At 42.5% G+C, this 15,575-nt stretch overlaps 1 protein-coding gene across 1 annotated transcript in view; it reads left to right on the forward strand.

The window, feature by feature from the left end:
* Positions 1–11,146, forward strand: part of LOC112980077 (unconventional myosin-X-like) — a 101,808-nt gene extending 90,662 nt beyond the window's left edge. Inside the window, exons 36-41 of the mRNA XM_026094713.2 lie at positions 830–1,037; positions 2,473–2,609; positions 4,431–4,554; positions 6,175–6,624; positions 7,315–7,506; positions 8,874–11,146. Of these exons, the coding sequence (XP_025950498.2) occupies positions 830–1,037; positions 2,473–2,609; positions 4,431–4,554; positions 6,175–6,624; positions 7,315–7,506; positions 8,874–8,987 (1,225 nt within the window). The 3' untranslated portion in view covers positions 8,988–11,146. The remainder of the gene's footprint in view (positions 1–829; positions 1,038–2,472; positions 2,610–4,430; positions 4,555–6,174; positions 6,625–7,314; positions 7,507–8,873) is intronic.
* The last annotated feature ends 4,429 nt before the right edge of the window (positions 11,147–15,575 follow it).

Genomic DNA, 15,575 nt, shown 5'->3' on the forward strand with positions numbered 1-15,575 from the left:
TACCATGTTTTGTTTGCTTAACTAAGCACATATTGCTTGAAATTTACATGCTATATTCTGCTTTAACGTCCAGTTTTCATTAGCTAATTTCCTTTATACTTCCTCCTCGATTCATGTTCAGCATCTAATGCAACTTTCCAAAACAGTTTGCATTGGGGCTGAGCCTTGTAGCTTCGTCCCATGGATAAGTGGTGAGAAAGGCCAATAAAGTCTATTTGATTGCTTCCAAGCTAGGAGAGAATGAGGTGAAACTCATGCAAATACTATGAATAGCTGAACTTTCAGACATCCTAGGTCTGGTTCTAAGAGATGATGAGTAATACTGATGTTGCCATTTCATGTTTTTATCACTGGAGTTGCATATAATGTTATATTTAAAATTCCTGGCCTTGGAGGGAAGAGACCATGTAAAGGAACAACTTTCTACCCTCATGATTCTGAAAAATACTGTAAAAGTGGCTCAAGCCCCCGCTAGTTAAAAGAACAATCAGGAATAAATGAAAAAAATACATTTGAGTTCTTACTTTTTCATCTCAATTCTGTAAACTGGGATAGTCAATCCTGCTATCTTCTGCTGGTATTAAACTCCTGAAAGTTTGATCTGCTTATTTCATACACTATTGAGAAATGCCACCAATGTGACTTTTGAATGACTAGTAAAAGCAGGCTGTATGGTTTATTTTTAGGAAACAAGTGGGCTCATTCTTCCTGTGATTGCGCTTGACATCACTGTCTCCCCTGAACACCTACAGTAGTCCAAGCTGTATGGTAATCTGCTTGGTTTCTGGTTCACGGTGTAATGACTTTTTTTGCTTCTCTTTACAATTAGGGTAAAAGACCTCTTTCCAGGCTCAGAAATAGACAGATACGCGCAATTCATCAGTGATTCCCTGAAAAGAACAAAGACCAGGGAGTTTGTGCCCTCCCAGGAGGAAATACAGGCTCTCCTCACCCGTGAAGAAATGACCACAACAGTGTACTGCCATGGCGGTGGCTCCTGTAAAATCACCATCAATTCTCACACAAGCGCTGGGGAGGTAATGCATTAGCAGCATTAACCAGATGTCAGGACACCTCTATGTCTAGATACCAGTCCTGTTGAGGGGACTTTTTTTCCCATTCAGCTGCAGTTTCTCAGGATTTTTTTTTCAGTTACTATTTTCTTTGCTGTATCTGCAAAGTCCATAGGGAAAGCTCAGCTTATTGTGCCGGTTCTTAACTATACAAGGCCTAACCCTCAGCTGTAGATTGTCACTTAAAAATTGTGTTGCAAAATCTAAACTTGCTTTATTATACGATTTTGGGTTCTGCCCACTAGAATTTGAATAAAGCTGAAGACTTGCTAAAGAAAGCTTTCTCAACAAGTCGAAATTCCAGTTCATAATGCAGTGCTTTTGGACGGGGTATGTTACCAATAACTTGATCATTAGAAGGTCAGACTCAAGATCACAATGCTATAGTAGGCATGTCTTTGCTCTGCAGAGGTCAGTATAGTTGAAAAGAGTGGATATGTTACTTAAGCAACTGTGAGTATCGTCCTGCCACCTAAATACGTTTTATTCCTGCATCCTGTGCAGATTTCTAATCCATCTCCAAAAAGGCAGTGGAGGTTGAAAAGATTCAGAGAAGGGTGGCAAGGATGACCAAAGATATATAATGACTTCCATATAGGGAATGATCTATTAGAGCTGGCATTCTTTAATCTGAAGGAGAGACAGATGAGGGAAAAATATGATGCAAGTCTGTGAAATCATGAGTGTCCTGAAGAGGTACTGATAGTTTGTTACCTCATTCGAAATGAGAATTAGAAGGATTCAGTGAAGTTAGTGGGAAGTGGCAGATACAAAAGAAGCAAAAGAGGGTAGTTCTGCTCAAGAAGATAGAATAGCTGTGAAACAGTTGTGCTCCACAGAAGGAGATGTGGAGGATATGCTGTATATCCTAAAGGATATACAGGGAATATATATAGCCTTAGAATATGTTGTATATCCTAAAGGTTTACAGGGGTTCAAGGAGAATCTGGTCAAGGTCATGGAAAAGAAATTCACATGTATTTTCTGACAACAGATACACCATATCTGGCTTAGAAAGTCCCTAAACTGCAAAATATTGGAAGCAGGAGAGTGTTCAGAGAAGGTATTGCTATATATTCTTCCTGGGCACCAGATCGAACCATTGTCAAAGGTGAAACCCTGGGCTTAAATAGACCTGTGGTTTTATATGGAAAGGTTGCTCTTATGGTCTAAGTCAAGCTAAATTGGTTTCCATCACCCTATCCTGCTCTCAACAATGTATCCCCATTGTGTTCTTGTCTGCTGGTGCCAGCATTCATCCATTTGCACAGGCAGTGATTCCACTAGCTCACAAACACAAAATATTTGTTTCTCCTCTTTTTTTTGGCCAATGAGCTCACTTGTGAAAGTGTGTGTTATACCCACTCTGTGATCTCTCTCTGTCTCTCTGATTTTGCAGGTTGTTGAAAAGCTGATCCGAGGTTTAGCAATGGAGGACAGCCGTAATATGTTTGCTCTCTTCGAACATAATCAGCAAGTGGATCGTGCTGTTGAGAGTCGGGTTATTGTGGCTGATATCTTGGCCAAGTTTGAGAGGTAAAAGAATGTTTCATAGAATCCTTCCTCTAATTCTTAGCTGGACATAGCCCTGGGTTATGTGAGGGTACAGTCAAGTAGTTTTTTTTAAAGCAGCTGAAGTGACTCAAGACTTCACTTTGGTGAGACCTTCCCTTTGGTAATATTCAAGTGCTCTTTCTCACTGTGCCCCACAGCTAAGAACCAGGAATTAATACGTTAATGCTCCTACTCTGCCACAGTGGAAAAAAAAAAGATTTAGTTTATGCTGCTTCAAACCATTAATTTGTTTTACATGCTACTGGAATAGACAAGGACTACTTACACAATCAATTATCTTGTCCTCAGATTAGTAAATAACAGCTGAATACTTTGGTTGACTGAAGGGCTGCAAGACCTTAACCCACAGCACTTTTAGAATTGTCTCATTTATTGTTGTAGTGACCATACTCTTACTTGTTCCCTGTAAGTCTGTAATACTGGTGCCTTCCAACAAATATCAGGCCTTTTCTTTGCCAGCTCTTGGCAAATTACTTGTAGAAAAACATGCTCACGTCCATTTCAGTGACAGACATGTTCCTTATTAGGCTTCTCAGGACAAAATTAGTATGTTTATCAAGAAGTAATGGTTTACTAATAGAGCTCAGAGAAGGGCCACTTAAGTCACTTTGCTGCCTTGATCATTCTTTCTCTGTGAAAGGAGAATGTTGCCTTCCTAGCATGTTTGCCATGGCAGGAGTGGTAGGACAAATGAGTTATTCTGTAATGACTACGCATTTAGAAGTACCAACAGGTATGTGCAGCTCAGAAAGCTGATAAAATTAGGCACCATCAAACTGAGATGTCTTCTTGCATAATAACTTTTGTCACTGTGATGGATGTAGTGGGTTAATATGCGCAACACAGACAAATACTATGCGTAAAGCTCCTTGACCATGATAGTGGAAGAGCATAAAAGCGTTAAAGCAGTGATATGGTTGCTGCTTGTCAGATTTTTGGAACGATACACTTGTAACCATCAGAAATTGCTTTGATGTGTCTAGACATTTCTGAGCTGCAAACAGTGGCTGCACTTGCACTGCATATGAATGTATACCCTTCTTAAGGACTGTCTCAGGGACGTAAGATTCAGTGCCTCTTACTTTGAAGTTACTGGCTTCATCTTGTTGCTTGTTGCACATGAAAATTAATCTCTTTGGATAAATGATTCAGGGGACTCAGCCCAGTGCCCTCTGAGAAAATGTCTTTGTATCAAGTACCTCTGATAACGATCTTGTCAATTTACATCACAAGAGCTGTATCAGAAGACAGAGAAATGATCTGAGTGGGAATATAAACACAGCTCGAATTTCCTACTGTGGACTGTGACTTTGTGGCCAGGCATACAAACACAGCAATAGTTTGTGGAGGAAGCTGGCAATGCCACTATCTATTTTATATCTGTTCTGAAGACAAAAATAAGATTGTTCCAAATGCTGGCAAGATTGAAGCTTTTCACAGTCATAAGATTACATGGAAACAGTATCTTGAAAGTGGAGAATACTTTGTGTCCTGCCCCCCAACTCTTGCATTTATCTGGCACCCTTGATCTAAAGGTATGATTAAGTTTATCTCATAAGAACTTTGTGTCCTTCTGAACCAAAATTTCATGTGGCTCAGGGGAAAAAAAGAAGTTACCATAAAAGTCTGCTGCACTGAGATTGTCCTGGTAAAATCAGGCAGTTCAATATATTCTCTCTTCAGAAATCCAGGGATACCTTTATATTGTGCAGTCGCACTGTAGACATCTTAGTACCAGGATTACTGGTTTCTTCAGCTCTCATTCTCTTTGTTGTTTTACAGACTTGCTGGCTCTGAGGAAGAAGAGGAGGAAGGACAATGGCAGCTATATTTTAAACTTTATTGCTTCTTGGATGTTGAGAATGTTCCCAAAGATGGAGTGGAGTTTGCTTTCATGTTTGAGCAGGTAGGCTGGCCATGGGAGAATGATTTGGTTTCCAAGGTGGCATGAAGCACACAAGAATATACAGAAAAGTAGCTTACCTTTGCATTAGAAGTGAGAATGCTGGTTTGAATAGAAGATTTTATTGTCTTGGATTGTTGCCTGGAATCCACCAAGCAGAGACGCTAAGAAGTCTTCTAGGGAATAGGAGTATTAGAACAAAAGCAAGACAAATGAACAAAAGTTTCCAAAACCTGAAAGCCCCAAAATAATGAAATCCTTTTAACATTCCTCTTTAATTTAAAAAGAAATAGAAATTTGGATTCTAGAAGATCTTGTAAAGTAGCTGTTCACAGAACACAGGTGTAAAGATAACTTGAAAATCTGGATATAAACATATCAGCTTAGAAGAAGAGCATATCCTCAGGATGTTACAGGCAAATCATCTTTCAGGCAATTTCTTCTGATTAATGGGGGAGCACTGAAGAGTACTATAGAAAAAGGAAAAGAGAATGTAGTTGAGGATGTTTGTCTACAAAGTGGTTTTTTTTTTTTTTTTAAGTCATTACACACTGTAGCAAAATAATGCTGGTTAGACCAAAGATTGCAGTGATATGAAATAACCCTGCAATTAGGGATCCAAAACTAAACTGAATGAAGCATCTTTACTCTCAGTTGTGTGATTCAACCCATCTTTGTTACTTCTCATGAACCATTTGATCTTGCCTCAGAAAATTAATTACTATCTGTTGAAAATTAATTACTATCTGTTAAAAGAATCAGTGTCATGAAGACTGAAATCAGTTGAAAATTAAAATGATGGCTTGTATGTCACACAGACAACAGTTCCCCAAGAAGGCATTCCTGAAATGAAGATTAAGTAATTTTAACTATACAATATCTAGGAAACAGTCAAGAAGTGGATCTCACAGTAGTCGGTGAAAACTCAGTAGTACCAAACTCCCTATTGACAGGGCTTTCAGTCTAGGCAGCTTTCACGAGCAGAGGGTGGTGGAAGAGAAATAACAGCAGGAGAGTAAATGTTATCCCGATGTTGGTTTCACTTTTTTTGTGTGAGATGGATGTAGTTTAAAAAAAATAAAAGTAGTAAATTTCACAGAAAAAACAAGTGAAGGGAAGCAAGAAGATTGAGGGAAACACTAGGTTAGAGAGGAGGAGGTGGGAGGCTCTGGTGTGGAAGAGGCTCAGATTAAGAGCCTTAAGTTTATTGCCTCTAACTCTATCTGGTATTGAATATAATCTCCACACAGGAGCTGCAGCTGGTACAGCACAAAGGAAGTTGCCTCATTTCTCCTTTCTCCCATCCTCTACAGATCTAGCAAGTCCTTCTTGTAAGACTTTAAGGGCAAGGGCTCCTTAGAAAACTCTTTCCTGCCCAGGCTTGCAGGAAGAGGTGTCCCTAGTCTGCTCATCCGCCAATTGCAAAATTTTCTTATTATAGTTCATTCTGATTCCTTTTGTCCTCTTCATTATAATGTTTGCTCTGACCTACTGAATTATATCCCCTACAGGGACTGGCTTTGTACTAGAGTAAATATCAAGAATTTCTATGTGGAGATCCAGGTGTGAATAAAGTGTTTTTTTAATTTCTAATGGGTTTGGGGATTTTCTCTCTGCCTGTAGGCTCACGAAAGCCTCATAGATGGTCATTTTCCTGCACCAGAGGACACTTTGCAGCGCCTAGCAGCTCTTCGGCTGCAGTACCTTCATGGAGATTATTCTAAATTAAGTTGGACCCTTGATGGTGTCTACCCAGTTAACAGACTAAAATCCAAAATACTTCACTCAACAAAGAGCAGTGGCACTACCAGTCATACTCTGGAGAGGAGACGGACCAGCTTCCTTGAAGGGACGTTAAAACGGAGCTTCAAGACAGGCTCTGTAAAGAAGCAGAAGGTAGAAGAGGAGCAGATGATGGAGATGTGGGTAAAGGAAGAGCTTTCAGCTGCTCGGGCAAGCATAGCACAGAAATGGACCAAGCTGCAGGGACTCTCTCAGCATCAGGCCATGGTGAAATACATGTCCATTGTAAAGGAGTGGCCAGGTTATGGGTCAACCCTCTTTGATGTCGAGGTGAGAGATGTATAAACTCATGTAACTACTGTCGAGAAGAACAGACACAGCTATGTGTATTTTATTGCTCAGCAGCAGAAGGAGATTTCAGGAACAGGCTGCATTTTGCCTTCATAAGCTGAGAGTAAGCACGCAGTACTGCATACCCAATGAGGTGTGGAGCAGACAGCATTGAGCAAGCAATCTTGTGTGTCCTGGTGAATGGAGGGACACAACAAATTCTTTCCCTCATCAGAAAAGCAATAAAACTGGGAGAACTTATGGGCTTACAAACGTAGTAGTGTGGTGGCTGATGAAAGAGAAAGTAAAACGATGCACTATTTCTCCTTACTGGCGAAAATTGCAGCCCTATTCTGCAGCAGTAAAACAAATGGGAACTAAGCAAACAATGTGAAATTTTAAATCTGATAAGTGCTAGGTATTGCAGTTATTTATTATTCACCTAGTATTTATCTCTCCCAGCAGAAGAGATGAAATGAGAGTTCTCAATATAAGGCTCAAAGGCATGTGACTTCTAAATCTTTGCAGCAGGAGTGTCTACAAGATTCCTTCAGCAGACATCTCTATTTCTATTGGGGTGGAGAGCTGAAATGTCCTACAGAAACCAGAAATGAAGGGCTTTTCCTTAAATCAAAGCTGGCTTGATCCTCTACTGCATTAATGAAATATTTCATGTCTCTGTTTTTGCAGTGCAAGGAGGGTGGATTTCCAAATGATCTTTGGCTTGGAGTAAGCACGGAAAATGTGTCTGTCTACAAACGAGGAGATCCTAAACCTCTAGAAACTTTCCAATATGAGCATATTGTTTTCTTTGGAGCACCACAACCTAACACCTTCAAAATTACAGTGGATGAGAGAGAAATGTTCTTTGAAACATCCCAGGTATGTGTTGTATGCGTAATTTTACTAATACTCCAGTAAAGTTCTAATTTCCAAGCACTACACAAGTTTATATGTGAGAGCTTACTGAACACACTAGACAGCCAAAGAATAAGATAAAGGGAAATTAAACCTAAAGTGCCATGATACCTGTTCTTGAGTACAGGGATAAACAGGAAAAAAAATGATGCTGTTTAGAAAGTGGAGGTTGAATGGTCTTCCTGGGCACTTGGAATTTCAAAAAGACCATAGCTTCAACTAGTACACTAAGCATGTTATTAATATGGAACTAGAAATGCTAGTGCTCACGAGTGGGCTGTTTTTCATTCTTTTCCAGTATATGAATGGGGAGTTGATGAACTCAGGAAAAAAAAAAGGGGGGGGGGGGGGGTTAGTAGTATTAGACTTTCCTGAGCTACAAGCCTTCTAAGTTACTACAACAGAACACAAACTAGTCAAGCAAAAAGATGCTGCTGTAAGACAACAGTTCCCTCCCAAGAGAATCTCAGTCTTAACTCCGTTGCATTAATTCTGTCCTGAATTCATCTCAGTGGTGATTTAGGTGTTTTGGCACACAGCGTGCAGAACAAAGAGCATGTTACAGTAGTCCACAGAAAGGCAGAAGTATTTCAAAATGTGATAATGAGTTCTGCTGTTTAACTACATATGAGGAAAAGCTGCTCCGCTCTGTTAGTCTGCCACTGGGTAGATTTCATTCAATGTCTTCCCATTCTTGTGTTGGAAAAAAATGGGAACAGTCACTCCCAGTTCCTCACTTCCAGGTCACCCAGGATTTTACAGAACTCTGCCATATCCCTTGTCCCTTCTTTTCCAGACTGAAAAATCACATTCTTTTCAGTGCTTCTTTGTACAGAAGCCATAACAATGCTGTTACTACCTGTTGTTTTCATTCTCTGTGTCTTTCCTAGTTTTATACATCCTGTTTGGGATAAGGGGGGGGGGGGGGAATAAGGTTTTGTTTTGTTTTGTTTTATAGTAATGATGGCATTTTTTTGTCTTTCTCTTTGTTCCTGTTTTAAGACATTCTGATCTCTGTTAATCTCTAAGTTGATATTTTCCTGGAAATATTTACTGAAATGTCAGTAACATTTTCCTAAATGTCTCTATTTCTTAAAATATGCTTTCATTTAAGGATCTTTACAGCCCTGTTCAGTTTGTTTATAGCTGTACTGTAATGACCGAGTTCTTTCTTGTCTTCCTTACTGTCATGTTCACATTTAGTATTATGTTCAAAATTTACTGTGCCATGACTTTGGATATGGGGAATCTTTTTCTGTAAAATTCCTGGTACACCCGAATGCAAAATAGCTTTTTAGTGTGCTTACTCTGTTACTGTGTTCTCTGTCCAGGTAGGTGAGATAATAAAGATCATGAAAGCATACATCAACATGATTGTGAAGAAACGCTGCAGTGTCAAATCAGCCACCAGTCTGGACAGTCACGCTAGCATCTGGACTAGGTGATATGAATGAACTGCTATGAGAGAGAGGCAGTTGTTTCACGATTGGAATTTGCAACTTGCCAGCACAAGTGTAGCAAAGATGTTTTTTAAAGACTCCACTTGACTGACTACTGTATTTAAAAACTGAAGTGGCATCTACCGTACCACAGGATTTGCACCTCTACCCAAAGACATTAAGCAGTAACAACTGTTGTTAAATATTAACTGGCTAAAACTTGTTTTCCCTTGCTTGTTTGATGAACAGTGTACCTTAAAGAAGCAAAGTCAGAAGCATCCTCCTCCTCCTGCTTATCCTCTTCTGCTGCTTTCACAATTACTTGTCATATTGGCAGAAAAATTCAGAAGAATCATTTCTGCACTAGAGGCGGCAGACTTAAGCTTCCTTGTGAATTTCCAACATGCAAACATCTAGGGTCATGGGATCACAGTATGGTATGCTAAGAGAATATTTGTTTTTATTTGTTTTGCAGGCAACTCTAAAATATAATTCACTGTGGGGTTTTCTCTTCAGGATACAGTAATGATTTGATCCAGTCTTAAAAGAAAACACCTCTGTATTAGCAAAGCCAAACAGTCAAACTAACAGGTCAAACCCTACATGAGAGAATTAAAAAACAAAGAAGAAAGTGGGGTGATTCTTTACCTTCCAGGTACTTGACTGTAAAAAGTGGCACTTTATGTAAAAGTGCTAAATATTCAACATGTAAGAAATCTTGGGGACTAGCACCACTGAAATGTATCATCAGATGCTGTGCCAGGTACATGCCAAGCAGCATCTGTTACATAAAAATTGATGACTGTCTTTCCCCTATACAGCCAAGAAGGGGAGATTGATTTGTTGCCTTTCAAGCAGAGCTGTTGTGCACAAACTCCAGACTTTACATGCAGGCCAGAGTTTTTTACAGTGAGCAGCCTGTATTAAGTTCCTTCTTTCTCTATATGGGATTTTAGGATGTCTGGGATCCCTGAACATTAAATTAAGTGGTTTCTACTGAGTGAATAGATGCCTAGATAAACTTTTATAGGCAATTATTTCACTTCCTCTGTACTACTACAGATTGGAGACACCAATCCCTTCATCCTCCACCAAATTCTAATTGGAACCATCACTGAATCTCCAAATTCCCTTCCAGTCTCCTCTAGGTCCCTGATCAGCAGCAAACTTGAAAACAATATTGCATTGCCAAAACGACTGCCTTTTGCAAATAGTTATTTGCAATAGGAAGAGGCAATTTTTTTTATCTTCCCAGTTGAAAGATGACAGTCATCTTCAGTCACTTGACTTCAGAAACTTGGTTTCGTTGTTTAAAACAATACTCAGTATTATTGGTCACATCATAAAGAATTAGTGAGCAAAAGATCTAGTAGCTAGTCAGTCATTTTCTATGACCCCTCTCTAGTCTTGAGATCCCACAATGCAAAGGCCCATTTAGTTTCTTAATGAATCTGAGGAGCTGTAATGTAGGCCTGGTTGCATGTTTGTTTAAAGTCAGGTGTTTCCCTTTCTGAAGAAGTTGCAGCTGAGGCCTACTAGCCCAGTTACAAAAATGAAAACTAGGAGTCAATATGCAATAGGTTCAGTTCAAATGTATCTTCAGATTGTGCCATTTCACTAATACTATATCACAGAACACTGGTTTTTAAGTTGACAATACAGGGGGAAAAAAAGCAGCGTAATAATCTGTGCTTTTCTCTCACTTCCACTATACTGCAGCATGTGCAAACACTGTCCACTTGTTACACAATCCAGCCTGAGAGGATATCCACTATTTGTATCATGCTTTTAATTGGAGTTTTGCCTTAAAAAAGGATCTTACAAACATAACATTTTTGTCACTTGAAATAAAAAGAGGACCAGGTCACAAGTGAGAATGAAGAGGAATGCAGAGGCAGCATGCAAAGTAACACTTTGTATCAGTCCATACACTGACTAGATCTTTTATGTATAAGAATAGCCTTGATTATCCCTGCCCTAACTCTGCACTATTTCTGTGTTCTGGCTCTTGGGTTGCTGCAGGCAGCTTGAACCCACTTGGGAATGTAACTCCCATTACTGTTTGTTGTAATTTTTCTCATTTCTATTACAGAATTCCTTCTGCTGTCTTTTTTAATTTGTAACTGGCTTTACAAGATGAAAGTTTAATAAATTATTGGATTGCACAGGCTGTATTCACTCTCAGACATTACATACCCCTGTTAAGATATTTATTCAGAGATCTAACAGAAGTTGTAAGTAATGCAGGCATCACTGGCATGAAGAGACAACGGCCCTTCCTGTGAGAATCACATTTTGCCATTGTGGCAAACTGTGGAAAAGAGTTTGCAGCTACAACGGAGAATGTCTGTTTCCAGGTTCTGTTACTCACCCTCAGTTTGGGAATGCATCAAATTAAGTTACACCTTTGGTCAGTGGGAAAATACCCCTACACAGTCAGGGGATTGGTTCTGAGAGGATTACAGAGCAAGGATTTAACCACCTCTGAAGTCTCAGTCTGCAGGATCAGCTCCATCCCTACTAGTCAGCACCTCTAAAATCAGAAATCAGAAAGAACTTTTTCCAGCTAAAGTCAACTGCTAGTTGCACTTATATTAAAATGTCTCAGGGATGGTGCTCCCTACAAGCATGTGTCACTAAAGAGAGAAAGCTGGGTAAGGGGCAACTGAGCAGCCTGCACCAAAGACAGGCTTTCCACTAACAGACAAACCTCCCTGACTCCATATTCAGGTATGGAAACCAAGCAGAGAAATATAATCTCAATTAACAAGCCCTCACCTATACCTTGGTCAGACATTCTGAGAGCCTTGGGACCCTGGAGCTCAGTCTATGCAATTTAATTGCAAACTATTCACAGATTTACAGGTTCTTTGTTCTCATCAACTGTATAGTCTTTCCAGTTCTTTATTTGAAGCTGGAACTGCCTCTGCTTATGTCAGCAGTTGATTTTCTTTTCTCAGCTGCTATGTTCCTTTGTCTTTCCAAAGACTCTTCATCTCGCCTTCCTTTCTGCTTAGGAAGCTCTAAGTCACACACAGACAGTTATCCCTTGTTTGGATGGAGGAGGGGGTATTAAAACCTACATTATTGATGGCCACTATTCTTCATGCCAACTGCAGGCTGCTTGGCTTACAAGCCCCCCCCCTCCCCCCAATCATCTGCTGGGCTGCAACCAGTAGTGAAGCTCAATTTTTTTTTTGTTGGTGGCAAACGGAGGCCAACCTGTGTCACCACTGATTAAGGCACGAGATAGCTAGCCAGTCTCTTTTCTTGTACACAACTTTTAATTTCAAACTTTACTTGCCTCATCTAATACATCACCATCATGACAATACACATGCACCAGTGCAGTTCCAGCATAAATATGACAGGATGTGCTAATTCATTTTTGACTCTGGTTGCTATGAATAACCACCCAAAGGCAATATCTCATTAACAGTGTTCTCCCACTTTTTCAGTCCATTCTTAGATGGTCTTTATCACGTTGTGTGACATACAGCCACTAAGTCCCTTCTGGCCTCTGCCTTAGTATTGTTCTAATAGTTAATTCAGTTTAATTCAGTCTCACAGTTTACCGCCACTGCACTGACATTTGGGTCTGGACGCGACCAAGAGTGAACACTATGGTATTTTCCCTGATTCCTAGGCCTTGCGAGATGTCTGCTACCACCTGCTGTCCATGCCTTAGACAGCCTTGCATTTTGCAGACTGTGGTCTCCAGCTTACTGGTAAGGAGGGACACCAGCATCCACTACACTGAGCGTGCCCAACTCTGGCTCCCCTTATGCTGTACCCAGCAAGTCACACGGCCCCCTGGGCTTCAGCTATAAACTGACTGTGAAGCCAGGCCAGGCATCGTGCCTAAGTGAGACAGGAAAGGCAGACCATCTGGCCTGAACGCTGAAACACTGCAGTATGTGAGGATAACATCACCTTCCCACCGGGGCTTAACAGGGAAGCCACATCCTCCTAGACCTCACTGGTTTGTGTTCACCTCATCACCATCAGGTGCCATTTTAGCATACTGGGGCTATGCTGAGAAGATCGCTTAAGGGTCCAGCTGCTCATTTAAAGAAATCAGCCATCACCCAAGGCACGGGGTAGAAAGGAGAAGGGGGAGGGGGGGAAATCCTAGTGCCAGAATGTCATTTTTCCTCACTTCCCTTTTGTCTCATAGACACTGCTTCCTGACAGCATGAGGGGGGGCAGAAAGGCCATGGGGCCAGAGCTAAGCCAGCCTTTTCCCAGCCGGGCGCAGCGGCTAACGGCACAGCAGGGCGGCGCCCGCGTACCGCAGCGCACAGCGCCGCCGCGGCGCTCCCGTCGCCGTTAATGGCGCCTCCTCCGCGCGCCCCGCCCCACGCGCCGCGGGCGGACCCGTCTCAGCCAGCGGCCGCGCCGCGCACGCTGCGCCTGCGCGCGGTTGGGAGCTACGCGCGGCCGCCATGTTAGGCGCTGCGGCTGCGGCAGCGGCATCCGCGACGGGCCGAGCAGGAGCCGCGCGGCCACCCCGGCACCGCGCCTCGGCAGGGCCGCCCTGTGGGAGCAGCTCTGGCGGCCTCAGCGATACGTCTGCAAAGAAGTTCCCCCCCCCCCCCCCCCGGTCCTTCTCACTCGCCATTTCGGGACAGACTGTACTGTGGGGAACGCGGGCTCTCTCCCCGTGGTCTGGGGCCGGTGGAGCCCAGTTCCTGCCTGCTTCAGCGCCAGGACGTGCCAGAGACTTGTTCCTTCGTGCTGTCCTTCGGGAGCACGCAACTGGCACGCTGAAGTGGCGGCCTGACCGACTGGGGGTGTGTGTGTGTGTGTGTGTGTGTGTGAGATCCCACCGCCAGTGACAGCAATACGAACACAAAACTTGTGGCTTTTCTTTCTTGGAAAATGAAATGACTGTAAATCCCATACCTGGTTACGTGTTGGGTATGGTTTACATAGCAGTCACAGTAGACGTCCTCTTTCATAAATTCAATCCATATATGTAAAATCATTTCATTCCCTTCCTATGCTGGAAGGCTAAGTAAATGAGTGGAGGGCTTTGGTTCTTCTGCTTCATCCTCTTGCTATACTGCAAGGCTAAGCAAACTAGGAGAGGGCTTGGCTCTTGCTCAGCTGTCTGTATTTGTGCCTCATCATTGACATGCCATACCCTCCCAAAGGACTGTGGGCAGAGGAGTATTTAAAGTCAGAGTCCTGCTCTGGTGAAATTATTCTCCTTTTGGGTCCCTGCAGGAGTGCTGAGATAGATGTGTCCTGGTTAGTGATAGTGTTCAAGCAACTAGAGAAGCAGAGGAAGGCCTATGCTTCCTCCTGTGCAACACTCAGAAGCGGGGTTTATCCTTCGAGGTAAGACCGATAATGTAAAGGTACTGAGTTTGTAGTAAGAGAAATATTTTTGGTCGTAGAAGGAAGGGAGTAGCGTCTGAGGGGAGGTGTGGAAGAAGTCTGCTGGGGAAGTAAGCTATTGGTTCTTAACAAATGCAAATTCTCATTCTTTTACCTTTGTGAGTGCTCAGGCAGGGGTTGTGAGTCTCAGCTATTTACTATAGGTTTATTGCTTGTAGAGGAAGGGAGCTAATACAGAATGACCTCTACTGGTGCTATATGCATGACAAGGAGAGCTGTCTGCAGTAGGCAACTGCTTCTTGGCCCAGGAAGCCTCACTGAGATGCTCAGACAGAAGAAGGAATTTGGGGGTGAGAGGGTCCATTAAGACCCTAGTTTTGTTAAGGATGTCCTTTCTGCTGAAGTCAGAATGTCTTCCCTAGAAATGAGGAACAGCTGTGTCCTTCCTGGGTAATGAAGTCTTGTGCATTCCTTGTCCTGCTCCCCTCTGCTTTGGAATTGGGGGGGGGGGGGGGTGGAGGGGAGGGAGGTGATTGCACCCTCTTTTATGAGGCTTCTCTGTTGTGGTTGAAGGGGTGGGTGTGGAGGGTGGGCCTGGCAGGAGCTGGGCCCTCTTGTGACACTGGCTGCAGCTGGGGCATCCCTTCTTACTGCCTCTTAGCTGCTGGGAGTTTGAAAGCTGGAGAAGTTAAGCAGGAATGCTGTCCCAGGCCACCAGTCCCTTTTGTAGTGACTGTCCTCTTGAGCAGTATCCTGGAGCCTTGTGACATGGTGTCCTCATGTTGTAGGTCTTTCTAGCTGTCAGAGTGGTTGTCTCAGTGCTGCTGGCTGTTCTGGCCCTTTCCCAGTGGCCTGTGCTGATGTTACAGGACTGTTTGCAGTGCACTTGGCCTTTCAGGCTCATCAGCTGGGCTCAGCTGGCTGTTGTTCTCCAGCAAGTCGTGGTTTCCAGCCTTTTTTCCCAGCAGCTTGTGCTGGTGTAGTTTTGTAAGGCTTTCTGGGTAGCTCTTGTCTCTGTCCTGTTGTGTTCTTCATTGGGTGGCTTGTTTCTGAATCTTGTGCTAATAGTATTTGTCAAATAGGTCTGAGATTTCTCTGTGATGCTTCCTGTCTGTATCAGTGCTTGTATTTACACATGAACCCACGCCACAGATATCCAATATCTCTATAAAAATGCAACGTGTTGAGGGTTTTTTTAAGTACTTAAGTGAGAACATCTGCAGGTTATGTGTTATATGAAGATGAAGGTTA

This window comes from Dromaius novaehollandiae, chromosome 7 (genome assembly GCF_036370855.1).
Source record: "Dromaius novaehollandiae isolate bDroNov1 chromosome 7, bDroNov1.hap1, whole genome shotgun sequence".
Taxonomy (NCBI): Eukaryota; Metazoa; Chordata; class Aves; order Casuariiformes; family Dromaiidae; genus Dromaius; species Dromaius novaehollandiae.